This window comes from Theobroma umbraticum, unplaced genomic scaffold (assembly GCF_002168275.2).
Source record: "Theobroma umbraticum cultivar Fairchild unplaced genomic scaffold, ASM216827v3 scaffold_204.0, whole genome shotgun sequence".
NCBI lineage: Eukaryota > Viridiplantae > Streptophyta > Magnoliopsida > Malvales > Malvaceae > Theobroma > Theobroma umbraticum.
Window position 1 is genome coordinate 3,226,012 of NW_018397267.1, and position 27,447 is coordinate 3,253,458.

General features: G+C 35.5%; 3 protein-coding genes across 9 annotated transcripts; all 3 read left to right on the forward strand.

Moving 5' to 3' along the window:
* Positions 1–1,878: 1,878 nt before the first annotated feature.
* On the forward strand, positions 1,879–10,295 carry LOC110424356 (putative LRR receptor-like serine/threonine-protein kinase RFK1). The gene is made up of 24 exons (XM_021438913.2): positions 1,879–1,972; positions 2,240–2,411; positions 2,523–2,594; positions 3,055–3,123; positions 3,221–3,292; positions 3,446–3,517; positions 3,616–3,687; positions 3,773–3,844; positions 3,957–4,028; positions 4,183–4,254; positions 4,364–4,435; positions 5,123–5,191; positions 5,292–5,357; positions 5,757–5,810; positions 5,936–5,986; positions 6,221–6,264; positions 6,388–6,764; positions 7,000–7,195; positions 7,861–7,995; positions 8,336–8,454; positions 8,541–8,751; positions 8,853–9,090; positions 9,201–9,351; positions 9,645–10,295. Exons 1-24 carry the CDS (start codon positions 1,879–1,881, stop codon positions 10,023–10,025), a joined length of 3,003 nt encoding a protein of 1,000 aa, XP_021294588.2. The 3' UTR covers positions 10,026–10,295.
* A 759-nt stretch (positions 10,296–11,054) lies between these two features.
* Positions 11,055–18,381, forward strand: LOC149526691 (putative leucine-rich repeat receptor-like serine/threonine-protein kinase At3g14840). Of its 6 annotated transcripts, XM_089784836.1 has the most exons (25): positions 11,074–11,396; positions 11,500–11,726; positions 11,870–12,032; positions 12,765–12,836; positions 12,933–13,001; positions 13,082–13,153; positions 13,385–13,456; positions 13,604–13,675; positions 13,776–13,847; positions 13,957–14,028; positions 14,136–14,207; positions 14,304–14,375; positions 14,526–14,594; positions 14,723–14,788; positions 14,885–14,944; positions 15,051–15,092; positions 15,345–15,388; positions 15,516–15,901; positions 15,982–16,180; positions 16,316–16,456; positions 16,679–16,797; positions 16,896–17,106; positions 17,234–17,471; positions 17,544–17,694; positions 17,775–18,381. In XM_089784836.1, exons 2-25 carry the CDS (start codon positions 11,588–11,590, stop codon positions 18,246–18,248), a joined length of 3,147 nt encoding a protein of 1,048 aa, XP_089640962.1. In that variant the 5' UTR covers positions 11,074–11,396; positions 11,500–11,587; the 3' UTR covers positions 18,249–18,381. The 6 variants fall into 6 exon arrangements, with proteins under 6 accessions (XP_089640965.1, XP_089640962.1, XP_089640961.1 ...); XM_089784835.1 differs by having other exon boundaries at positions 11,074–11,726; XM_089784837.1 differs by lacking the exon at positions 11,074–11,396 and having other exon boundaries at positions 11,586–11,726; positions 11,895–12,032.
* A 1,063-nt stretch (positions 18,382–19,444) lies between these two features.
* Positions 19,445–26,427, forward strand: LOC110423861 (putative leucine-rich repeat receptor-like serine/threonine-protein kinase At3g14840). 2 transcript variants are annotated; one of them, XM_021438264.2, is made up of 24 exons: positions 19,445–19,758; positions 19,849–20,005; positions 20,130–20,201; positions 20,443–20,511; positions 20,603–20,674; positions 20,915–20,986; positions 21,130–21,201; positions 21,289–21,360; positions 21,490–21,561; positions 21,656–21,727; positions 21,824–21,895; positions 22,337–22,405; positions 22,517–22,582; positions 22,700–22,762; positions 22,869–22,910; positions 23,060–23,106; positions 23,510–23,892; positions 24,093–24,288; positions 24,435–24,575; positions 24,841–24,959; positions 25,051–25,261; positions 25,349–25,586; positions 25,668–25,818; positions 25,969–26,427. In XM_021438264.2, exons 1-24 carry the CDS (start codon positions 19,656–19,658, stop codon positions 26,341–26,343), a joined length of 3,006 nt encoding a protein of 1,001 aa, XP_021293939.1. In that variant the 5' UTR covers positions 19,445–19,655; the 3' UTR covers positions 26,344–26,427. The 2 variants fall into 2 exon arrangements, with proteins under 2 accessions (XP_021293939.1, XP_089640968.1); XM_089784842.1 differs by lacking the exons at positions 25,668–25,818; positions 25,969–26,427 and having other exon boundaries at positions 25,349–25,590.
* Positions 26,428–27,447: the final 1,020 nt, after the last annotated feature.

The following is a 27,447-nucleotide window of genomic DNA, read 5'->3' on the forward strand; positions in this document are numbered from 1 at the left end:
TGCCACGTAGGTAACGTGGGTTCATGAACAAGATGAAGAAGGGGCTGGAATACGTGTACCATAGGTTTAGTAGCCTTTTCTTGCGAGAATGTCAATTGAAATATGAACTTTTCGGAATTATTTTTATGTAATTTCGTTTTAATCCTAAACTTTACGGAAGGTTTATTTTCATTTTAATTATAAAATAAAACTAATTGTTTAATCTAAATATATATAAGAATAATTAATGATAAAATGTTTATAATATGATTTGATTAGAAAAGTTAATAATTTTTACTCTTCAGATTTGAACTTGAAAATAATATAAATTTAAACTGATTTTAATAAAAATAATCTGAATGTCAAATGTAAATGATCTCGAATTTGAGACAGATTACTTTTCTTTTTTGAAAAGTATAGTGCTTTCATTATTCAAATAAAAGCTATTGTCCTATCTTATTAGCTTATTAAAGTACAATTAGAAAGAAAAGATAATAACGCATTAACTTGATATTTATAAAAGATATGTTGAGTGCAAATAATAATTTTTGAACAAAATATGAACCCAAAACTAAAATAATTCAAGTCCTTATTAGAATTATTAAGTACTAATACTTTGTTTGTGATTTATTTTAAAATTTTATATTTTTTATAATAAATAATAAAAGTTGAAATATTTGATAATTTTTAATTATGTTGAAAAATTTCATATTAACATCTGGTAAAAACATTAAAAATATAATAAAAAATGAAAAATTCATTTATTTTGTTGCTTGCTTGCTAAACATACATATTATTACATTCCCAATTTTTATAATTATATCAAAAACAATCATATAAGTAATATAGCAAAAGAGTTGCAAGGAAGATGGGATTTTTATATATATATTTTTTGCTTTTTGATTCTTTGTGTTTTCTGATTTTTGTAATTTTATAATTTTTTTTGTATTTTTCTTTATTTTCTGTACGCGTTAAATTGGACCATATGGCTTCCATTTATGCCAGCTTCTAAGCTGAAGAAACAAAGAAACAAAGCTGGATACCTGGGCTTGCAAGATATATATATAAACAAAGTTGGGTAGCTGGGCTTGCAAGTGGAGCAGGAGAAAGCATTTGATAGGGGAACAAGTGAAATTAGGCAATTCAGTTCTCTTTTTCCGCCAGGATCCTGTGACTGAATGAAGCCCAAGTTGATGGAGTTCATGTGAAACTTCATCTTTGCTGATACTGAAAGGGCATATAAGAAAGCGATTAGCTCTTATATAGATCTACTTGCTGCTGAGAAAATCATGGCCTCAATTATTTTTTTTCTTTATGCAAACCACCCTGGCTACTATACATTTTAACTTTTTATAAATATGATGCATGGAATGAAACTTCTTTTGTCTCTTCAATGGTCCAAAGCCAGTGAATGCAACTTCATATGCATGCATGGTACGATGAAACTATACAAACCACAAGAACTTTGATAATGATGTTTAACAGAGGTTATGTACGAATGCCACGAATCATGAAATCGCCATAAGCGACTACATGCATACATTTGATACGTAAGTATATTTCTATTTCACGATGATCTAAGCAAACGAGCGTCAGCTTTCGGAAACATCCATCTCATTTTCAGAAAATAATGTTTCAAATGTTTCTTTTATATATATATATATATATATATATATATATTGTTTGCAGTACTTAAAGCCGTTTAGTAACAATCTGCAGTTTGTTATATACTTTTCTTGTTTGACTCAAATGCATAAATAATTGAAAGACACGACGACAATGAAACGAAGAACTTTTAATTAATGTTTGCAAAACATTATATCAAGCTAGAAGGTAAGACTGGTCAAGAGAGCTTAGTTATTGAAGCTTGAAGTGAGACCTGCTGGGCTGCAAGCAAACATGTTTGACAAACAGTTGTTCCTTATATTTGTCCTGGCGCTGAGTTGCTTAGCAAACCAACGTTTTGTTGCAGCTAGGCTGGTTCAAGATGAAGGTAAGATTTATGCTTCGAATTTTGTTCATTTTCCCCTTCTGAAGTTGTAACGCTTCGGGGGTTTATGAAGTGGTATAAGATGAACTTCAAATGCACAAAATCTTAGTTTTCGGCTTCTTAGTTTCCATTAAAACCAGGTTCAATTTCCTGTATTGCCAACTTTATGTTAAATACAACCAAGGACACACTTCACCCTTTCTGTCGGGCAACTTTAGCTCTTGAATTCTATTATCTGATTGCTGTTTCTGTAATGGAATGTGATTTTAGTTAATGCTCTGGAGAAAAGTATGAAAACAATGGGATCCACATACTGGAAGTTCGATGATGAGAATTGCCTGGTAGAGATGGTAGGCATAACACCAGATCCACCTCAGAATTCTGTGAAGAACATAACTTGCAATTGCCAATTTCAGAACAATACCTGCCATGTTGTCTCCATGTAAGTCTCGTTTGTCCAGGTTTTTCACTCCAGAACTCAAATGCCCGACAAAGTAATTTATGGAGTTGCGTTTGCTTCACTTTCTCCCTTTCTTTTCACCACTACTTTCAGGGAAATCAAGCGCTTGAATCTTCCTGGAGTGCTTCCACCAGAACTAGTCCAGCTTCCTTACCTCGAACGCATGTGAGTTTGAGATCAACCATGTGAGATGCATGCATCTACATATACTAAAAAATTTCCTAGCAGGTCAAATAAAATGATCAAACTATTGAACACCCTCCTCCCTTTTTTTCCAAAACAAAAAGAAGCCCATGATCAATTCATGAAACTTTTTTAGTATATATGAACTATGGGTGAACAGGAAGCCGAACCACTTGAAGTTAAGGCGATCCATTGAGCAATACTTATTAGCAGTTCATTCAAGTGCCTGATTAATTTGTGAACACGTTATGGTTGAGTCTCAAAATCACAAAGCAATCTGGAAAAATACTTGGGATGCCTTGACTTACAAGTTCATCTCTTCTTTTATTATTTCTTTCAGTTTTCATTTTCACCAGAAACTAACAAGAACGACGAGATTCTATTTTCTATATTTTTCCTTTAATTTACTGGCAAGTGAAAGCTGTTTTGCTGGTCCTTGCAGCGACTTTGCCTACAACTATCTGAATGGTTCGATACCAGCTGAATGGGCTTCTTTGAAATTGACATACATGTAAGCCGCCATCTGTTTATTTTTGTTGTTACAACAAAAGACTTGCTTTCACTTTTCGTACCATGAATTCATTTAGCCAAGAAATGGTACTATGCAGCTCTCTTCTTGGGAACCGTTTATCAGGGAACATTCCAAGTCATTTGGCCAGCTTTACCGCTCTCACTTATTTGTAAGTCCTCAACTTGAGAACTTCTGCTTTAGGCCGATGCATACAGATAAAACTCCCATGATTTATATATGACAGAATATGAAAATTTGTCACTTTTGTTTGAAGTGAAAAATGCTAGAGTCTCAATGGAAATTCATTTCCTATGCTTACCAGGGACCTGGAAGTAAACCAGTTTTCTGGAACAATCCCCTCAGATATCGGCAAGTTAGTTAACTTGGAAACCTTGTAAGTTCACGTCCTTCAATGTTTGAGTCTTTGCCTTCTCGAGCGTTCTTCTACAGATGGTGTATTTGGAAGGACTAAAAATTCCTTTTTCATTGCAGGATTCTGTCTTCGAATCAGTTTAGTGGAAATTTGCCATTGGAATTCGCTGAGCTCAGAAACCTTACTGACTTGTAAAATTTTCATGCCCTTATGAGTATACCATGCACAATTTCCAAGAAAACCGAGAACTGAATGCCTGCCTTTTGCACAATGCAGTAGGATAAATGACAATAATTTCAATGGAACTATACCAGATTATATACAGAACTGGAAACAACTTGAAAGATTGTAAGTATCTCTTCTTTTCAACATTCAAGTGTTTCAAGTTTTCAACCCCATATGACACTTGTTCTGTCTCTTGTAACTCTCTCACCGTTTCTATTTGACTGAATCTATGCAGGGAAATGTATGCTAGTGGACTCCAAGGACCAATTCCAACATCCATCTCAGTTTTGGTATCATCAAAACTGTTGTGAGTGAACATTTCCTGAGTTCATTTGCTATTTTCTTCTTTTTTATTGTATCATAGTAGGTATGTGGACTCTTTTACGATATGTGCATGTCTGTGACTGTTTTTGATCTGTACTGGTCAAGGATGCTGTTAACATTTATGCTCTTACATATAGGAAGATTAGTGACATAAATGGAACTAGTCAGGTTTTTCCCGAGCTAGGAAACATGACAGGCCTTACGCACTTGTAAGTTCACTGCTAATCTTTTTTTTTTCATTTTTCAGGTATAGGTTAGGAATGATGATAACCTTTCATGGGACTTTTACATATTGCATAGCTATAATTGATTTTTCAGGGTTTTGAGGAATTGTAATCTATTTGGAAAGATCCCTTCATACATATGGAGAATGAGCAGGCTTCTCATGCTGTAAGAGTCTTAACAGAAATTTTTTGATGATTAGCCATGTATGCATGAAGGTTGTTGTAATGAATATCTACAAACATGATAGCAGCAGTCTCTACATTAAACAGTGGTTTGATATTCTGTATACAGGGTCAAGGAAATAGATGTGTTGTGTTTTTATGAGTGAAACCTATTAAGAACTAGTTTTCTAAGATTTACAATGCATCAATCCCGGAGAGCACATATGAGATATAATCTAAGTTATATTTCTTCCTATATATGGTGCTGCTAGCTCTCAGCCTATATTACTTCCTATGTATTGTTTGGCATTTCATTGCCAAGTTAAAATTCATCTGGTATTTTATTTAGCACCTTATGGGCATAAGTAAACTTCTTTGAATGATCAGTTGCTCACTCTATAATTTTTCTCAGCCTTCAAACATGATTCTAACAGAAATATGTAGTTATTTCATGTTTGATCTGTGGGTTCTCCAAAATCACCTCTGCATGTAATGCTGATATATGAAAAGAAAAATTTTAGGATGCCGATAAGCAGGGGAAAAAAAAAAGAAGAATAGATAAAAAAAAATTGCACGGAAATTCCGGTGTTCTTAGTATTCTAAAAAGTTGATCTGCTGTATACATTACATTGGTACTGGTGCTTACGGTCTGAAATAAGATCATGTTCTTCAATCTTGTAATTTTGGACAGGGATCTTAGCTTTAACATGTTATCAGGAGAACTTCCAGGCATCATAACCATACAGAATCTGAAATTTGTGTAAGTTAAAATCCTTTTCTTGACAGTAAGCTCATATAATTTAGAATCCCAAAATCTACATTTATATGTCAAGCTAAGCTTTTCATGCTGCCTCGATCAGATTTCTAACAGGTAACTTGCTTAGTGGAGACATCCCGCAGTCAATCTTAATGCAAGGAAGCAATATGTATGCGCAATATCTTGGATTGCTTGACTACTTTAAATACGTACTCATCGATTTGTGTGCTATGAGTCATTCATTGTGGCTGACACTGCTTTGTACAAGTAATTTTGGTAGACGCAGATACTCTGCTACAACCGGTTTTAACACATTGCACTAGCTGTTATTGAATTGCATTTGTTGCCTTTGTTCATTGATGTGCATGTATGAACTCAAATGAATATTCCAGAGTAATAATTCAGCTAATTTAAAAAAGGGAACAGGCATTGTTATTTCAAGAAATTCTGAAAACTCAAAAACTTTGCTTGTTTTGTTTTTCGGCATGTCCAAGTACACGTGATTCACCTTTACACATTCAATAACCAGCATCATTGAGCATATGATTAATTTACATTTTGTATGCAGTGATCTCTCCTATAATAACTTCACATGGCAAAGCCCTGGCCATCCTGCTTGTCAATGGGACATATACACGTAATTATACTTATTCATGGACGACATCTTCTTTCTTATATTTCCTCTTTTGATGTTTGTTCAAAGGCTAATCCAAACACTTATATAGATTTTGCATTTTGTTATTTCACTAGGGATCTAAATCTCAACTTGTTCAGAAGTTCCTTGACAGAAAACAACTTGTAAGTTGCTTTTCTTGCTTTCTTATAGTTCCAACTTGAGCTACTGAGCTAATGACCATGACATGTAAAAGTTTTATTGATCATTTCATGGTCATAAAAAACCCTTTTCTAACTTCTTTATGTAGATATTTTTGTAACAATTTTTTGGGTTGTGGAGGTATTCTGTGTGTAAGCTTTGTGAATTTTATTTACAATTCCCACATGGGACTAAGTACTTTTTCTTTTTCCAACTAGAGGTCGGTTACTTCAATGCAGGAATGATTTCAAATGTTCTCGATGTAAGTATGTCTCTTGGCAACTTGTTCTGAACAATCTCTGCGTTTAGCACACTGTATATGAACTATTGATTTCTACAATAGTACCATTTCATTGTTTTCATATATGTGTCTGTCCCTTGGCAGACTGGCATTCTTTGTATGTTAATTGTGGTGGAGATGATGTGGAAATAAGTGGCAACATATATGAAGGAGATGCAGGAGGTGATGGTGGAGCTGCGGAAGACTATTTTACTGGCAACCATCAATGGGGCTTTAGTAGCACTGGAGATTTCATGGATGACAATGACATCCAGAACACACGTCACACTGAAAACTTGCAATCACAAAATATCCCTGAACTATACAGAACAGCCCGCATTTCTCCTCTTTCCCTCACTTATTATAGATATTGTATGGCGAATGGGAGTTATACAGTGAGTTTACACTTTGCAGAGATTCAGTACACAAATGACAGTACATATAGCAGCCTTGGGAAGCGCATTTTTGATATCTATATGCAGGTATTGATTGCACTGAAGAATATTGGTGTAGCAATTTATAAACATTAACTAGTGCTAATTTATTTACCTGGTTTCACCTCTGAAAGTTATTAATCTTCAAATAATGCTATTTGAAAAATGGAATTGCCTATCTTTTCTGAAAAATTGCCTTTAAACAGATACTGCGTGCATGCCAAATTGGTAGTTCTTTGGTTTTTATTTAATTAACCAGGAAGGTGCTTATTCTATGTTGTAGAATGAATTAGTGGAGAAGGATTTCAATGTAGAGGCAGAAGCTCTTGGAGTTCTTACACCTTTCATCAAACTATTTAACATCAGTATTAAAAATAATATGTTGGAGATTCGTTTATATTGGGCGGGTAAAGGGACTACACGAATTCCCACGCGAGGAATCTATGGTCCCATAATATCAGCTATATCTGTAGATTCAAGTAAGTTCTTCTTCCTTCTGTTGACATTGCTAGCACAGAAATAAGACCCTCAGCCATTGATGTTATCATTCTCATTGTTTTCCTCATGGATGAAATGAAAGAGCTTAATACGTTGGCTAGCAAATGTTAATAACTGTAGGGAGTAGGGAGTGATGAACATATGGTATATGTCCGCTGAAGCTTCTCAGGCAGGTTCACCATTTCATTAGGCCATGCTGGTAGCTTAAAGGTTGACTGAAATTTGGCACCAGAACTGCACCTTTATTCATATCATGAAATACATACTCTAAACTGAAAACGTAATTGCATGCTTTCTTTTTCTTTTTTAATTATTATTATCTCTGTGGATTGGGATCTGGTTTTCATGCTCATTAAATAGGGAATAGATTATCAATACAGGCATGCCTTCCTTAAAGTGGAAACTTCATTTATAGCTAAAATTACTTAAATTGCTGTAAACTCTTGGCCTCAATTTGCAACAGCTTAACATGTGTTCTACGTATGATGTAAATTGTGTTCAGAGGAAAATTCTTTTCTGTTAACATAGTTCAGAAGATTTGTTGATCAGTTAAGCAAAGACCATTTTGCTTATTATGAAGGATTAGAGTTTTCTTATTTTTACCCTTGCAAAAGTTCCTGTTAGCATTTGGTTTTTTGTGTGACAGACTTCAATCATCGCTCAATAGGAGGAAGTACCAGAATTGCACCTATTGTTGTTGGGGCTGTGGGAGCATATATCATCCTATTGACATTGACTACCATCGGCTGCTATTGCAGAGGAAAGATATGGAAACAAACAGGTTTGGGCTATTTCGCTACATAGATAACAGTTTCAGATAAAACGATGACCTAATTATTACGATATCTTTAATGTCAATTCGCAAGTGTATTTTTCAAAATAAATTTCATGTTTTAGCATGCTCAATGTAACACTATTATACTTGATAGCTTGTTCGCAGTCAATTCAAGTCTGTTTGAGTGTTGTAGGTGGACATAGCAACATTGGGACTCACCAAAATATTAAAGAATGGCGGGCGTGGTCACTGCATGTATTAGGGTCTAGACTCTGATATCTTGGTGTTGTAAAGCTGCTTAGTATAGTTATGTACCAACATCCTAGTACTGTCTTCGTTTTGACAGATTTGAAAGGACTAGATCTCCAGACAGGTTTTTTTACACTGAAGCAAATTGTAGCTGCCACTAACAACTTTGATTCAGTAAACAAGATTGGAGAAGGTGGATTTGGACCTGTCTACAGGGTATCCTGACTAACCTTTGGTCTTCATTATTCTTCCCATCTAATGAACAGGCTTGAAAGATAATATTTTTCATGACCTGAATGCAGGGTCTCTTATCAGATGGAACTGTAATTGCTGTGAAGCAGCTCTCATCAAAATCGAGTCAAGGAAATCGTGAATTTCTTAATGAGATAGGTGTGATTTCATGTTTGCATCATCCAAATCTTGTGAAACTTTATGGATGCTGTGTGGAAGGGAATCAACTCCTGCTAGTGTACGAATACATGGAAAATAACTGCCTTTCTCGTGCCTTATTTGGTGAGTTGATTAGTCTATTATATGAACTGAAACCTTTCGATTACATCAAGTTCACCAATGCATTTTTCCCCTTGGAAATACATCCTTGACTAATTACGCAGGCCAAGAAAACTGCCAGATAAAATTGGATTGGTCAACAAGGCACAGGATCTGCATTGGGATTGCTAGAGGTTTAGCTTTTCTCCATGAAGAATCAAGACTGAAAATTGTTCATAGAGATATAAAAGGTACCAATATTCTGCTTGACAAAGATCTCAATCCTAAAATTTCTGACTTTGGATTGGCTAAGCTTGATGAAAAGGAAAAAAGCCACATCAGCACTCGAATTGCCGGAACAATGTAATCTGCTCTTTCTAGTATATCTGGCTTTTGCTTCATATTCTAATGCTTTGTCAGTTAAATTGATTATTCTGATTTCTACATAATCTACATTAAACACTAACGTGCAGAGGATACATGGCACCAGAATATGCAATGTGGGGTTATTTGACTTACAAGGCAGATGTTTACAGCTTTGGAATTTTAACTTTGGAAATTGTTAGTGGGAAGCAAAATATTAGTTTCGAGACAGAGAATAAGTTTTCTTGTCTTCTGGATTGGGTATGTCACTAGCTTGAACTTCTGCCTATTACTTGCCAACAAAAATTGAAATGGAAATGCCCTTTAGGCCCCTTGAAGATTTGTCATGTTCCAAAAAATAAACTGACATTGATTTGAAAGTTGCTCCCCATTAGATTGTTGAAAGGCAACTAGAACTTTCTTTCGTTGTTTACACTCAGGATATCATGAGTAAACTACCCTAATTTAAGGTTTCACTGTTAATAGTATCATTTTTGATGACATACTAAAATTTTGCAGTAGTTTTATTTTGTGATTTTATCCTTACATGACAGGCTTGCCATTGCCAGCAAAGTGGAAATCTGATAGAGTTAGTGGATGAAAGGCTGGGGTCTGAATTCAATAAAGTAGAAGCAGAGAGGATGATAAAAATAGGTCTCTTGTGCACAAATGTTTCACCTGCATCACGGCCAACCATGTCTGAAGTACTGAGCATGCTAGAAGGATCAGCCGTCATACCAGACCTGAACACTGAAGCAAGTCCCTTTAAAAGAGATTTAAGGTTTAAGATCATAGAGGATCATCACAAACAAATGCATAACCAGAGTTCGAGTGGAAGTCAGGCTATTTGTTCCAGGCCGATCAGGCTGTGGCATGGTCAATCTTCATCTCCCTCCGAAGATGACTCAATGAAATTAACATGGAGTCCTATTTAAGGTCTAAAGCTACAAGTAGCTTCTACAAGCCAGCAGATACCCATAGTTCAGCAGGCCAGACCCAGATTTCTACAACTGTACCCCCGTTACTTGAGCCTCAAATCTTCCAAGCCTTGATTTTTATCATGCCGATCACAATTCCTAATGTTTGAAGTATTAAATAATACAGTGATTAAAATGAACATTCATTTTAATATTGTTATAGTATTTTTTTTCTTTCATTGTTTCTCTGAATAATGATATTTTCAAACTTTGTTGCTTTCAAGAATATTAGAGATCATGCTTGGCTGCGGGTTTGTTTTGTTCTTCATCAAACTCAGGAGTCTTTCCATTCCGAACTTTAAAAATCATAATTAAGATAATCTAATCTTTAGCAAAAATAATATAATCATTTAACTTATATGCGTGAAAGGGTATTTGAGTAGTTGAGTTAACAATTTCATTACATCTACAGCAATGACTAGAAATATAAACATAATCATCTAAACAGATGTTCATCTTGGATGCTTTAGCAATCCAATTTGCAGCCTTCTATATTTGTTTAGACGATTATGTATGTATTTCTAGTCATCGTTATATGATCTGTACTTAAAGTCGCTTTGTGCCAACCCAGGCAAAAAAGAAGGGCGAAATCAAGGATATACACGGCAAGCAATTGGAGCCCACTTGCCAAATATCTTTAATTGGATTCGTTAGGGATAACTTTAATAGTTTGGTATGGATATTCGGAGTTCCCTAGGAAGCCACTTCGCGTCAAAATTTGCAGCCATACAATGACTTTGACGGGTAGATCCGGGGGGTTTACAGAGTCTAAAGTATCACAAAAAAAGTCTATAACCACATTATAGACTGATTTCTATTGATGGCCACGGTTTTTACCGCAACAACCCTAAGTGCCTCGTGATTATATTTTTTAAAACTTTAATAAATAACTAATTTGATGTGACCTCAAAGGGTTCACATTGTTGACGGTAGTTTGGTGTAAAATTGAAGAGTTCTGAGACATGAGAAGGGAAATGGAGAGGGCAACATTGTCCTAAAGACGGCCAGAGCCGATGTGCCAAATGGTGGTTGCCTCTGTTTCTCAAGCAAAGTAAATCCCAGAGAAGAAAAGAAGCAATTCAAAGCTGTTTAAACTTTAAATTAACCAACTAAGTACACAGAAAAAACAATTAACCAACTTGAATAAATAAGATTTTTTATGTCAAAACTGAAACTGACCACGTATGTAGAGGTCCACGTCCATCATCCTAGTCAAACATGTGGTTTGGAAATTCTGAAGAAACCAACCATGAAACAATCCAAGGAGAAAAGCACGTCGAAAACTTGCAATATTCATTCAAAAAATCATACTAGTATTCCAGGATCATGGTTAGTTTACGCTAAAGGGTGGGGCTAGAATGGTGCCTTTGGTTTGAAAGGTTTTAAAGCATTTTAATTTGACTAGTATATCTATTTGCTTTTTTGTCACAAGTTCATACCGTTCTGTTACATAAAGTCAAAGGAAAGGAGTGTTTAAGTATAGAGGAACAGTCCAAATGCTTGCAAAGTGAAACAGGAGAATGATTTCCGAGTTTCTACGGCGCTGCAATTTTGCCAGGATGTTGTTTTCTAAGGCCATGATTCTGCTATCGGCTGTTCTAGCCTTGAGTTGGATCGGAACACATAAACTTGAGGCCGCCATGCTGCCTGAAGATGAGGGTATGATGAATTGATTGAATTATTATTTCTTTATGGTCATGTTCTTGTTTTAGTTTTCTTCTTCTTCGTCTTTTTATGGGTTTTTGGGATTCAACCAAGTAGATATGTGACTTGGGTGTTTGATGGATGTGATATTTATACAGTTAATGTTCTGAATCAAATTGCCAGAACGATGGGAGCTACAAACTGGACTTTTGATGGAAACGGTTGCCAAAAGAATGACACACCCAGGGTAGAAAGAGGATTTGTGCCTGAGAAAAACGTTTCTTGCCACTGCGAGAACGAAACCTGCCACGTAACTCATTTGTAGGTTTCCTTTCTTTTTGTAAAAGTTAACTGTTGCTTTAGTTTCAACCTCTAACAGTTAAGCTTAAAAATTAGAAACACTGATGAACTAGATTATAAGCATTTAGTTTCAAAATGACCGACATGATGATATTACTAATAACATCTTACCTTTGATGATAGTTGATAGACGATATCTACATATATATATATATATATATATATATATATAATAACATCTTCATTTCATTAAATAGAGAAGATGCTGAACATTACTGTGGTAGTTCTCTCATGTATTCTCCTCTATCTCTTTGTAATTTTGTACTCTGTTTTCTACTCTTTACTTTTTCTCAACTCATTTTTTATTTTTATTGTATTGGATATGTTTTTCCTTTTTTGAAGAATGAACTTAACAAATATATTGCAGTTTTTGTCACAAGGTATGCAACTAACTGTTTATAAGCTAATGAAAACCTATGCTTCAATGTTTTTCAAGAAAAAGCTCGAAACAGACTAGGTTTTCTGACATAGTTTATTCATTTTATAGGCTTAGACCAGCTTAAAGCATGCGTGTTCGAACTAAAGCTTAAAACTCAACTAATCCCTCATCTTGTAAACTAAAAAATCATGGAATTCTAGTTGCCCATCAACATAGATATGTAATATATAGTAGTCTTAGGTTCAGGAAAAAAAAACACAAAAACTGACACATACAGATTGATTAAAAGCGACTAAACTTGTTATGGATTTCAGAGCATTTAAGCGTCAGAACCTTCCAGGTGCACTTCCATCTGAACTTGTACACCTTCCTTACCTCAAAGAGATGTAAGTAACACGACTTTCTTTCTCTTTTGATACAACATTGCAGGCACATATATAAATTTAAGTTAATTATCAGAATGATCTTAATGTTGCCTGCAGTGATTTTGCATATAACTACCTGAGTGGTTCAATACCATCTGAATGGGGTTCGATGCAGTTGGAGAAAATGTGAGTTGTTATGCTCCCTGCTTGCATGAATAGTTGAGAGAATTGGTTGTTATTGAGCTAACCGGACAACATTAATGCAGCTCTGTCTTTGGAAACCGATTACTGGGGAGAATTCCAAGCTCTCTGGGGAATATAAGCACCCTTAAGTACTTGTAAGTTTTGAAGTACTCTAATCTGTTGACGATATTTGGAAACTGGAATCATTTTTAGTCGATAAAATTTACTTCATAGCTAAACTTGTTAGTTATATTCTTTGCAATTTTCAGTTAGGACACAATCAGAGGAATGAAGAGTTTTATTCCCTCGGTCCTCATTCTTCCCAAGATAGAGGTGGAGGGTGCATGGTGTGTCCTATTAGTGACCTTAGCTTATCTATCTTGCAGGGACCTCGAAGTAAACAACTTTTCTGGACAAGTCCCCCCAGAGCTCGGGAAGTTGGTCAACTTGGAAACTTTGTAAGACATTTCAAGACTTCTATTAAACTTTTGTCTCCTTGAACGATATATTTTCTTAATACTCATAAAAAAAAAAAGAGCATTACTGTTGTAGTCTTGAAATGTCTCACAGTACTCTTTGAAGGATGTAATATATTTGTCTTGCAGAAGATTGTCCTCCAACAGATTGACTGGAAATTTGCCATCAGAACTTGCTGATCTGAAGAACTTAACAGGCCTGTAAGCTTCTTTAATGGAGTTATACTAGATGCATTAATTCGTGAAAAAAAAAAAAAAGGATGAGGTTTGTTATTAACTAATATTAATATTGCAAGTGCAGCAGAATAAATGACAACAACTTGAATGGCAGTATACCAGATTTCATTCATAACTGGAACAAACTTGATAGACTGTAAGATATCCTCAACTTGAATAGTTTTCAAGTGACTAAATCTCTAAATTTGTATTTATCTCTTGAAATCTTCTTGATTGTTTTTTGTTAATTTATCTGAGACAACCAGGGAAATGCAAGGTAGTGGACTTGAAGGACCTATTCCATCATCCATTTCTGCTTTGGAAAACTTAGAAATTTTGTAAGTGAAAGCTTCTCAATTTTACCATCAGCAAAGATTAGTGACATCAATTTACTAAATGTTTTGTTAACTAAATGATTATTTCCCAATCTTATACTTGCTTACAGGATAATAAGTGACATAGATGGAACAAGTCAGCCTTTTCCTGATCTAAGGAACATGACGCGCATCAAGCGAATGTACATTTACTGCTAATCTTTGACTAATTTACTGAGGCATATAATTAATCATTTCTAGATAATTATATTTGATATGGCTAACATTGGATGCTGTAGAATTTTGAAGAAATGCAACATTTCTGGACAGATCCCTGCATATGTCTGGGACATGAGTGACTTGCGTATTCTGTGAGTATTTTCCATAAGTCTTTAATTATTAAAGTTTTTTTAAATTTTCTTATAGCATAAACGTTTGGGTTTTTGCAAGTATTATGAATTTAGGGGGAATTTTAACTGCATCATGTAATATATTCATGTTTTTCTTGTGATTTTGGACAGGGATCTCAGTTTCAACAGTTTAAATGGAGTACTTGAAGATGTCATACCCCCTGGAAACTTCAAATTCCTGTGAGTTTCTTCCCCTTTGCCTCTTTCCCTTTGATGGAAAGTACTCATCTAAGCCATGAAGCCAAAATTTTTCTAGTTTATGGTTTGTAAAGCAAGTAATACTGACTATATGATTTCACCAAGATCAGCTTTTTAACTGGCAACAATTTGAGCGGAAATATACCACAGTCAATTTTGAGGACAGGAATCACTGTGTATGTATACTCTACTAGGATTATTTGAATATTTGTATGTTCTTCCTCACTTGCAATATCTCTAAGAAGATGGCTCTATTTGATTCTTGGTGGCAGGGATCTTTCCTACAATAGTTTCGCATGGCAAGGTCCTCAGCAGCCTGCTTGTCGGCAACTGTTAGTTTTTATTTTCTTTTCCTTTTAATTGGAGTGAACTGTCTACTTCCTTATGCTTTCCTAATGCAGCATTACTGAATTTTATTGTGTTTTCGTTTTTAAATAGGAGTAATATTAATTTGTTCCGCAGTTCTTCATCGGCAAACCTGTAAGTTGCCATTCTTAGTGCATTATTGTGTATGTTATAAAAATTCCAGCTACAGCCATAGAATCCACTGTCATTGCATTGAGAAGAGTATGGCATAGTGGCTCTTTCTCTTGCTCTCTGTTTTAATCTCTGTCAAAACAAAATCCACCCTTGGTTCTTCCATTATATAGTTCAAAATTTTAGCTAGCTAAGTTTCTCTTAAATAGTTTTCCTTTGGTGCTAATCCATTCCCTTTTCTATCTATCAAAACAGAGGTGAAATTTTTCAATGCAAGAATGATTTCCAATGTGAAGAAAGTAAGTATCCAGAAATGTTGCTTTCAACTATAATTTTTTAGCTTCTTAAACTTCCAAAAGTGTCTTAATAGCATCTCTCCGAAGCTCCTTCTTATGTAGTTTACTGACTTATATGTCTGTGTTTTAGATTCACACTCTTTGTACCTAAACTGTGGCGGTGATGATGTGACAATAGACGGTAAAACTTATATAGGAGATAGAACTTTTGGTTCTGGTGGTGCTGCAACGTTATATCAAAATAATGATAACTGGGGATTTAGTAGCACTGGAGACTTCAGGGACGATGACGATGAACTGAACTTACAGTCACGTTTTATTGCAACTGTCCAGTCACCCAACAATCTCTCGGATTTATACACTACAGCACGCCTTTCTCCTCTTTCGCTTACTTATTATCAATATTGTTTAGAAAATGGGAACTATACTCTGACTCTACACTTTGCGGAGATTCAATTCTCAAATAATGCAACCTATGGAAGCCTTGGAAGGCGAATGTTTGATATTTATATTCAGGTAACTGATCACAATTAAGAGGCATATTTGTGTTAATGGCTTATCACCAAGGAGTTGCTGGATCTTTTATCGTGTGGCAGGATGAGGTAATTGAGCAGGATTTCGATATAGAAGCTGAAGCTAAAGGGGTTCTTACCCCGTACACAAGATCATACAACGTTAGTGTAACAAATGGTAGAATAGAGATCCGCTTCTACTGGGCTGGCAAAGGAACTCAAGCAATTCCTGACAGAGGAACCCATGGTCCACTTATTTCAGCAATCTCCTTGGAGAATCCCAGTATGTGACCTTTTTCTTCCTAGTCGTCCTGATCCTGATCCTGGTCCTACTCTTTCATTACATGTTTAGTTATTGGTATTAGTATTTCAAGTTTAGTTCCAATTACAATATGAATTGACGAGTTCTTTGGGGCAGATTTCAAACATCGTGATGCAGGGAAGAAAAAGAGTGTTGTGCCAATCGTTGTTGGTGTCCTAGGAGCATTTATCATATTCTTGGCATCAGGTATCGTCTGGTGGAGATACTATTTCAAAGCCAAGAGCCGGCGAGAAAAAGGTTTGCATGAAATAACCTTTCAATAAATCTCAATTTCCAGGTTTCTGCTAAAGTTGTTTACTTTCAAGTATAAACTTTCAATTTCCAACACATAGATATAACACCATCCATGCACATGTTGGACTGATTAGATGACCTTCTGGTTTTTCTATTTTTTTTTTCCATTAAGCAAATATATAAACATGTAATGGACAATCATATTTCCTCTGTTTTTTTTCCCAGATCTTGAAGGATTAGATGTTCAAACCGTTTCTTTCACTTTAAAGCAGATTAAGGCTGCCACCAACAATTTTGATTCTGGAAACAAGATTGGAGAAGGTGGATTTGGACCTGTTTACAAGGTATACAAACCAGATTTAAGTCATCATCAACCCTATGGTATAATGGGATTTCTTCTTCAAAGTTTATGCTCAGAATCATTTTCATTGTTGGGTAGCAGGGCCAGCTTGCTGATGGTACAATAATTGCTGTGAAGCAGCTATCTTCAAAATCAAGTCAGGGAAATCGTGAGTTCATGAACGAGATAGGCATGATTTCATGTTTGCAACATCCCAATCTTGTAAAGCTTTACGGATGCTGCATTGAAGGGGATCAATTGTTGCTAGTATACGAGTACCTGGAAAATAATAGCCTTTCTCGAGCCTTGTTTGGTAAGTTCATTGTAGAATCTTTTATCAGATACATTTAATTGAACAAAAAAAAAAAGAAAACAAAAACCTCAAAAAGGAGGACGGTCATTGATTTTGCCCATGAAATATTTCTTGGGATTTTCTTTAGGCTCAGAAAAGAGTCAAATGAACCTGGATTGGCCTACCAGGCACTGGATTTGTACGGGAATAGCAAGAGGTTTAGCATTTCTCCATGAAGAGTCTAGACTCAAAATTGTTCACAGAGACATCAAAGGTACCAATGTTCTGCTTGATAGAGACCTCAATCCTAAAATATCCGACTTTGGATTGGCCAAGCTTCATGAAGAGGAAAAAACCCACATCAGCACACGAGTTGCTGGAACAATGTAAGCCACTTCATCATCTTTCAATCTTGTAGTCTGTTTTGAACTTTCAAGTTTAATTAAATTTGGATGCAGAGGATATATTGCGCCTGAGTATGCACTGTGGGGATACTTGACGTACAAGGCAGATGTTTACAGTTTTGGAATTGTGGCATTGGAAATTGTCAGTGGGAAGCACAACATGACTTATGGACCAGAGAATAAATATACTTGCCTTCTTGATTGGGTAATTACTCTTTATACATTAGTCTTTTAGATTGTTGAAAAACATAGCAATGACCTTAATTGTTCTTATGTACATTTTAGGCCTGTAATTTACAGCAAAATCGAAAGCTCTCGGAGTTGGTGGATGAAAAGCTGGGAACTGAATTTAACAAGGCAGAAGCAGAAGCAATGATTAAAATAGCTCTTTTATGCACAAACGGTTCACCTTCTCTAAGACCGACCATGTCTGAAGTAGTCGGCATGTTAGAAGGAAGAATCATGGTTCCGGAATCCGTCCCTGATCCAGGTAGTTACAGTCAAGATTTGAGGTTTAAAGCCATAAGAGATCATCATAAGTCTATGAATAGTCAGAATTTGGGAGGAAGTCAGACGAATAGTTCAACATCTGCAGGGTCCAGGATTGAAGCTTCTTCTGATTATGCTTACGAACGCAATGAAATCAATGAGTTCAAAGCCATGGAAAGCCAGATATCAACATCAGTCCCATCATGGGCTGGCTCTTCAACAATGTCTGTATCTACCCATGATTTTTACGACCTTCATCCACGTTCGTAGCATACAGAGAAACAGGCTTGCTTAGATTGTCAGGATTGTTCTTACCATTTCATTTGTTCTTCTTGTCTTTGTAGACAACCTTTACTCTTTGTATCATATTTGTATATTAATCAAAGACCTTGACTGTTATGAATCCTGGTCGTATCGAGCAGTGCATGACAAGGGAAGGATGGCAGCAAGCAGAACGGTTATTTTGCATTGTATTTATTTTGGTGTGATTTTCTTTAGAGGGTCGATAAATAAAAGGCTGTAACGAAGCTTAGTAAAACATGAGATGTGAAACTTGATCTTACAGTTCATAACAGGTGCGTGCAACAGCAGACTTCTATTGCCACAAGGAATTATTTGTTTTTTGGAACTGCTGCTAGTCAATGTACAAGTGGCTCATTGTTCTTGCTCCTAAATGACTTATTTCCAATCAACTGCATCACCCTGATATGGATGCATCTAACCCTGGAGTTTTGGACCTTTGCCACAGTTCCAATGGGATTTCTCAGGTGGACCTGCCCGAATTTTCTTCGATCACCCAGCCATTATTTATCTACATATCACAACTCTGGAAAAAGTGTAGGGTCCCAGAAATTTTCAGGAAAAGCTGTGAACAAGTTATGTTTTCAAATGTCAAAAGCAATGTGCCCAAAATGGATGGTCTCTCTGTATCTCACGCAAAGTACTGACACCGAAACAGAAAGGAAGGCACATAGCCGTACAACTCTTTTCCTCTTACTTTTCAATGACACCTTCCTCGTCAGTTTTCCCTTGAAAGCCGACTGTATTCGGGTTTGCTTCCCCATGTATGTTAGTTGTAGAATGAACTCAAGTAGTAGTTTTTAACAATAAAAATGTCCAGTTGTCGCTTTTATGATGTATTTTTAATTCGAGTCATTTACGAAATAAATAATAGTAAAAACAGGTAGCCATACAAAATAAAAAATTATTAATGAATCTAGACTTTTCTGTTCTGCTGAATACCTTGTTTAGTTAAAGAAAAGAAAGACAAGATTTCTAAGAGACTATACCGTCAAAGTGATCCAAATGCATGTGCGAGGGGTGGGTCCATACACTTGTCTGAATCATGCAAAATTAACTAGGGAACATATGGGACACGGCCACAAAAAGATCCATGTACAAGTTAAATCAAGCTAAAGCTAAGGTTCATCCTTATGAAATATCAAGTAAAAGCTGGAATGGTGGTTTTCACTTTTTGTGTTCAAAGTATCTGACTACTACTTCCAATTTTCCCACTTTACTCCTCGATTAGCTTACTTGTTCTTTTTGTTCTTTGTCTGAAAAGTAAGGGAGGGAGATCAGAAAAGAGGAAGGCCGGAAAGACTTAGAGAGTGTCCAAGAAATAGAAGAGCCAGCACGGTTGCACAGAAGGCTGCATGATTTTTCTTTGCTGCAAAGATGTTCTTCCCTGAAGCCACCGCACTTCTGCTATCAGTTGTTCTTGCTTTCAGTTGGTTAGACACGAACAAGCTTGATGCTGCTAACCTGCCTCAAGATGAGGGTAGACATAGTTCCCTCTTAGCTGCTTGTTTTTCTTGGATATTATGTAATAGTATTAATATTCTTGTTATTTGACTTGTGATTTTATTAGTGAATATTCTGAACCAAATTGCCAGAACGATGGGAAATAGCGACTGGAATTTCGATGCGGACGTCTGCAATGTTACAGAGAATGTGGACAGGGGCACGGGTTCCGAGAAAAACATTACTTGCACTTGCCAAAATGGAACCTGCCACGTTACACATATGTAAGTTTCCGAAGAATGAAGGACCAAAAGGACAAATTCGTGTTCAGAAGAAAAATGGAGTCTAAGATATAGACAATTATGAAAGGATTAAATGGCTAATATTGGGTTTGTTTTGGATTCTTAGAATATTCAAGCTTCAGAGCCTTCCAGGAGTACTTCCAACTGAACTTGTAAATCTTCCTCACCTCAAAGTGATGTAAGCACCTCTGCTCTCTTTTGGCTTTGAATTTTTTCTTTGGAGTTCATTTTGGGGAAATTCTAAGAAAATAGGGATGACAACAATCAAACCAAGTCTGAGGTGTTTTCTCTCTTATGCTTTAAGAATGATGAAAATCAGAGCGGGGGCAACTATGTGAATTAAACTGTTTTCATTCCATTATTTTCTTGGACATTCAACAGTAAAATGTGTATTAAGCCCAAATCTATTTGGCATGCAGTGATTTTGCATACAACGATCTCAGTGGGTCAATTCCACCTGAATGGGCTTCAATGCAGCTTGAGTTCATGTGAGTTATCGTTTCATTGTGTATGATCAATCTTTGATTGAAAAGAAAACAAAGTTTTTCTCGTGTAGCTAACCAAGCAACCTGAGTGCAGCTCTGTCTTTGGAAACCGATTATCTGGGAATATTCCAACTTATTTGGGAAACATTAGCAGCCTTACATACTTGTAAGTTTTGAAGTACCTTCATTTACAGGAGACAGACGTTTCAAAATTGATGTTCTTTCCAGTCCATTAGTTTTATGTTTTGTGCTAAGCTTATGAAATGATATACTGTTCACTCTCCTGATGGCTTATTAACACACAAATTATCTAGGCTTCCTGGCAATGAAAGGAAGACAAATGTTTGAATTGATCAAGAAAGATTTTACTCTTATCTCTAGTAATTTCAATGTAAGTACTTTACAGGGACCTTGAAGCAAATCAATTTTCAGGAGAAGTTCCTCCAGAGATTGGGAAGTTAGTTAACTTGAGAACTTTGTAAGGCATTTCATGACCTCTATACAATCTATACAATTTTAACTTTCCTGACCTATCCTCTTAAACTTGTTAAAAGAAGGAATAAGCTATACTTTTATAATTAGTGTACTTTGGACAGATGAAGTTTATAATTATCTTTGCAGGAGATTGTCATCCAACAGACTGAGCGGAAATTTGCCCGTGCAACTTTCTCAACTGAAAAACTTAACAGACTTGTAAGCTTTTAATTAACTTATACTAGTAGGATGTCACAAAAATTTAGCAGAAGTATAATTTGTAAATGTTATTATTATACAATGCAGTAGGATAAATGACAACAACTTTAATGGGAGTATACCAGATTTCATTCAGAACTGGAAGAATCTTCAAAGATTGTAAGATCCTCAACTTTCAAAAGGTTTTTAAGTGCCTTTCAAGTTTATGAGACTTTAAAACTTGTATTTTTCTCTTGAACTGATTGTTTTCACATGTACTGATTGTTTTTGCATGATTGAATTGACCAGAGAAATGCAAGCTAGTGGACTTGAAGGTCCAATTCCATCATCCATCTCTGCTTTGAGAAACTTAATAACCTTGTAAGTGAAAGCGTCTAAGCAGAAGATTACAGACAAAGGTTTGTTAATATGTTGTTGCTAAACTTTTTGTTCTTAATGGCATGTGTACTTACAGGATAATCAGTGATATAAATGGAACAAATCAGCCTTTTCCTGATTTTTGGAACATGACAGGAATCAATCGGATGTACATTTGCTGCTTATCTTATATTCTTGTTTGAAGGCTTATGATGTTAGCCTTTTTTATCATTGCATCTGACATTGCTGTTCTTGGAAATTGTAGAGTATTGAAGAAATGCAACATTATTGGGCAAATCCCACAAGAGATCTGGCAACTGAGTAAATTACACGTTTTGTAAGTATAAAACATGATTCTTCAGACAAAAAGTAGTGAGTTTTATGTTGTTTCAAACTTTATGGTTTTTAGAAGCATTATGAATCTAAAAGGAGAAATGAGAAGACTGTAATATGTAAATTGGACTCCTACTGCACTGCTGGAGACGCAGTCCTGATCTGTTCTGCTTAAATAGAATTTAGTGACTTGTAACTCTTTTCAATGGCTCAGGTGGATCTTTATGCTTCTATTTTGTGTCTGTGCCAAAAATTAATATTTTCTCACTTATTTTTGTGTTTGGCTCACTATAAGCTGTAGAGTATAAAACTAAGCTAAAAGGAATTTGCACTCATCTAGATTTAACTTTTGTTCCTTTAGTTAAAGTTTTATAATTTTTTTTCATCATCAGCAGATGTCACTAGACCTGAATAACTAACATAGATTTTCTTGTGAATTTGGAAGAGATCTCAGTTTTAACAGTTTGAGTGGGGAACTTATCAAAGTCACTCTCCCTCGGGATTTAAAATTCCTGTAAGTTTCTCTTCCTTTATTCTCTTGGACAGGAATCATGTAAGTTTTGAAGAAACATTTGATGCTGACTTTCTGCTATGTCCCTAATACTGACTGATGTATTGATGTCAGCTACCTGACAGGCAACAAGCTCAGTGGAAATATACCAGCGTCAATGTTGCAGACAGGACTTGCCTTGTATGTATTTCCGACTAGGATTCTCTGAATCTAATATTTATTTGAGGAATATATATGTGCAATTCTTCACATGCAGAGATCTTTGAGAAGACAGTTTTATTTCTTTCTTGCATTCAGGGATCTTTCCTACAATAATTTCACATGGCAAAGCCCTGAGCAGCCTGCTTGTACACGGAAATTGTTGGTTCTTTTTCTTTTTCCTTGAATTGAATAGAATCATCTTCTTCCTGTATGCTTTCCTGGGCTGTAGTGTATTGACTTATATTGAATTTTGCTTTTCAAATAGGGACAATATAAATTTGTTTCGCAGTTCTTCAGCAGAATACCTGTAAGGTTCTGTTCTTGGCTTCTTGATTTTTTTTTTTTTGTAGATTACAATTCAACCTTATGCCACAGAATTTGATGTCACACTACATTCATTCATTTGATTGCTAATCTGTCTTTTGTTTTTGGTCCTTTCTTTTCATGACATAAAAGGAGAAGGGGAGTTATTCCATGCACGAGTGATTTCAAATGTCAGAAATGTAAGTACACTCTATCTTTTGCTGTGAATGTGAAATCTAATTGTAATACTTACCTTAAAATTTATGCCTTCCAATTTGCAAGCTTGTTTCAAAGATTTATTCTTAGTTTATTGAAATCTCAGCTAAAGGATCATCTACAGCTTGATAGAAGATTAGCATTAATATAACATATTTATATATTTAATTAATATAGTTTTTTGTTTCGACCAAAATTAGTGTAGTAAAATGTGGTCATTCCTCTTGTAAAGTTTTGCCGTAAAGTTCTGCCATAAAGTTTATACATGCAGTTAGCAAGCTGTTAACATGGAAAGTGTAATTTAATGATTATCTTTATCACTTCTGTTTGTCTTGGTAGAATCTTGTCAGCTGCTTTCTATGTAGCTAATGTAGTTGTCTCTGGCAGATTGGCATTCTATGTATATCAATTGTGGTGGAGATAATGATGTGAAAATAAATGGGACAATGTATGTAGGAGATGCGAAATCTGGTTTAGGTGGTGCTGCAACATTATATTGGAACAATGAGAACTGGGGTTTTAGTAGCACTGGAGACTTCAGGGATGACAATGATGAACTGAATGCAGCATCACGTTATCTAAAGCAGTCAGCAAGCATGACTAATCAGTTATATGCCACAGCACGTCTATCTCCACTTTCACTTACTTATTATCGATATTGTTTAGAGAATGGGAGCTATACGGTGAGACTACACTTTGCGGAGATCGAGATCACAAATAACACAAGATATGCAAGACTTGGAAGGCGCATTTTCAACATTTATATTCAGGTAATCTATAACCATTGAGAAACTAGCTCCTTTAGAAAGAATCTGACCATTGAATGTTGTCATCTGCAGAATTCTGTTTGTCCTATTAATTCAACTTGGTTAGCATGTTAGCATGTGCCTTGTTTTCAGCTTTGTTCTTGAGATACCATTTGGTCTCTATTCGTTTGATAAATAGGTGTCGGTGAATTTCCATGATGCAGGATGAGCTGGTGGAAGAAGACTTCAATATAGAAGCTGAAGCTGGTGGACCTCTTACCCCACTAACGAAACACTATAATGTTAATGTAACGAATGGTGAAATAGAGATCCGCTTCTATTGGGCTGGAAAAGGGACTCAAGCAATTCCTAGTCGAGGAGTCCATGGCGCTCTCATATCAGCCATGTCACTCGATCCCAGTATGTGATCTACTTTCTCCTTCTTCCTCATCCTTATCTGCGCCTTCCTTTTGTATTGCACAATTGAAAATTAGTTTTGTTTTGAATTATTTTCAAGCTTAACTTTGATTAGCACAATGGATTTATGAGTTGAGTTTTTTTGGCAGATTTCAAACCTCAGCATGCAGAGAAGAAAACAAAGACTTTGCCAATTGTTGTTGGTGTCCTAGGATCATTTCTCGTATTCTTGGTATCGGGTGTCCTTTGCTGGAGATACTATTTCAAAACCAAAAGCCAGAGAGAAAAAGGTTAGGGTGTTTTAGTAGCAGAAGTTAATGCTTTGAAAAATTCATGCCAAAAACTCTTCTTTTATGTTATCTCAGATAGGCAAACCATTCCTGAAAACAGGATTTTCACATGCCAAAGTTGTTTACTTTCATACAGAATGTTACTAGTAAACGGCCATGCACATGTTGGACTCATTGGAGGCCTTCTACTTTTTCTTTTAATGAATCTATATACAATGGATCAGGAGACTTGCTTACTGCGTTCTTACCCCTCTTCTTTTTACAGATCTTGAGGGACTAGATCTTCAAACAGTTTCTTTCACCTTGAAGCAGATCAAGGCTGCTACCAACAATTTTGATTCTGTAAACAAGATTGGAGAGGGTGGATTTGGGCCTGTTTACAAGGTATTCAAGCTAAATATGTGTCAAATGAAATCCTATTTAATATGAAATTTCGATTTTAGAGATGCTACTCAATTTCATGACTGGATGACAGGGTCAGCTAGCTGATGGAACAATAATTGCTGTCAAGCAGCTCTCTTCAAAGTCAAGTCAGGGAAATCGTGAATTCTTGAATGAGATGGGCATCTTTTCATGTTTGCAACACCCCAATCTCGTAAAGCTTTATGGATGCTGTATCGAAGGGAATCAACTGTTGCTAGTATACGAGTACATGGAAAATAATAGCCTTTCTCGGGCTTTGTTTGGTAAGTTTAATAAACAATTAGTATGCTAACTAGGGTACCTGTGATTTATTTGAATTATAAAATATTTCCTGGGATTATCATGTTCAGGACCAGAATACTCACGAATAAATCTGGAGTGGCCTACCAGGCACAAGATTTGTGTTGGAATAGCTAGAGGTTTGGCGTTTCTCCATGAGGAGTCTAGACTCAAAATTGTGCACAGAGACATCAAAGCTACCAATGTTCTTCTTGATAGAGACCTCAATCCTAAAATATCTGACTTTGGATTGGCCAAGCTTCACGAAGAGGAAAAAACTCACATCAGCACACGAATTGCTGGAACAATGTAAGCCAACCATTAGTTTGCAATGTTGTTTTAGTTGAAAAGTTTCCTTCCAACTTTAAAGGTAAATTTCGTTAAATGCAGAGGATATATTGCACCAGAGTATGCACTGTGGGGTTATTTGACCTACAAGGCAGATGTTTACAGCTTTGGAATAGTGGCATTGGAGCTTGTCAGTGGAAAGCGTAATCTGAATTATGGGCCAGGCGACAAACATACTTGCCTTCTAGATTGGGTAACCACTGATTTATTTCCTTATTTCTGCATCTGGCGGATGTTGTTTCTGTATCTTCATATACATTGTACCTCCCAACCCTATATTTCAGATATCGCATAACCTGTTTGATTCCTGTCTTTATTATAGTTGTTTTCATGTGATCTGCAGGCCTGTCATTTACAACAAAGTGGAAAGCTATTAGAGTTAGTGGATGATAAGCTGGGATCTGAATATAATAAATCAGAAGCAGAAGGCATGATTAAAGTAGCTCTTTTATGCACAAATGCTTCACCTTCTCTGAGGCCAACAATGTCCCAAGTGGTGGAAATGCTGGAAGGAACAATTACCATTCCCGATGCAGTCCCTAACGCGAGTAGCTACAGTGAGGATTTAAGGTTTAAAGCCATCAGAGACCATCGTAGCTCTATATATAGTCAGACTTTTGGAGAAAGCCAGGGGCCTAGTACAACATATTCAGGATCTCAATTCGAATCTTCCTCTACTTCTGCTCTTACCATCACTGACGCCAACGAGGAGTCTTAAATCCACAGATGTACACTGTTTTCGGCTATTTAGGATTGTCCTCCCTTTTAGACATAATATTCAATAAAATATCTTCTTTACCCACTCATGGAAATTCAAATTCAAGTTATTGTATATTTATTTTAAATTAATTAAGTTTTTATGTTTTTTTTATTTTAAATTAAATAATTTTTTATAATTAATAATTAATTTAATAAAAATATCACTTGTTATTTTATATCGAGTGACATAAATATAATATATTAAACTATCATAATTAATTAAGATGTGGCATGTTGATATATCATAATTGATGATAATATGATATGTTAATTTAACATGATTACATGATTATGTTGTATTTTTTACTCTTCACATTAATACTATATCAGTGTTAATATTATATCAGTGTTGTGAAAATATAAAATAATAAATGATATTTTTATTTATGTTACTTAGTTAATTATTAATTATAAAATTTTATTTTATTTAAAATAAAAATAAAAATATTTAATTAATTATAATAAAAAATAAAAATTTATTTAAATATTTTTAAATAATTTAAAAATATATTTAAACATTATACCTTCCTTTTAATATATCTTTTATTTTTTGACCTCCTTTGTGCAAGTGTATAAGATTATAACTCATATTTTGTATTTATATAACTATTACTCTTTTCTCACAAAAAACTGAGCACGCTTACTCTCAATGGGCTCTGATGGCAAAGCCCATTATTCACAAAGCTATCAAATCAGACCATAAACATCAATTCCCAAGCCCAAAGCTATCAAATCAGACCATAACATCAATTCCTAGTAGGTAGAGTAGGCCGTCATAATCACAATCACAATCACATCTAAAGACCGCCACCAAGGATTGTCTCTTGGCGTTTTCCAATCAGTGGAGGAAAAGAAACCTAGACAATTCACATATTTGAAGCTCGAGATATCTTAGTCATAGCTTCCTTTGTCCATCGGACAGTTCCCTGTTCCTCTGCCATTTTGAGAATTGACTACTGTATAATTTCTCCACCTGAATCAATCAAATCATCGTTTCTTCAAAATTAGGGGCACAGGGGCATCATAAATCAGTTGTTTTCAGACGCCTGTGTCGGTACTCGGT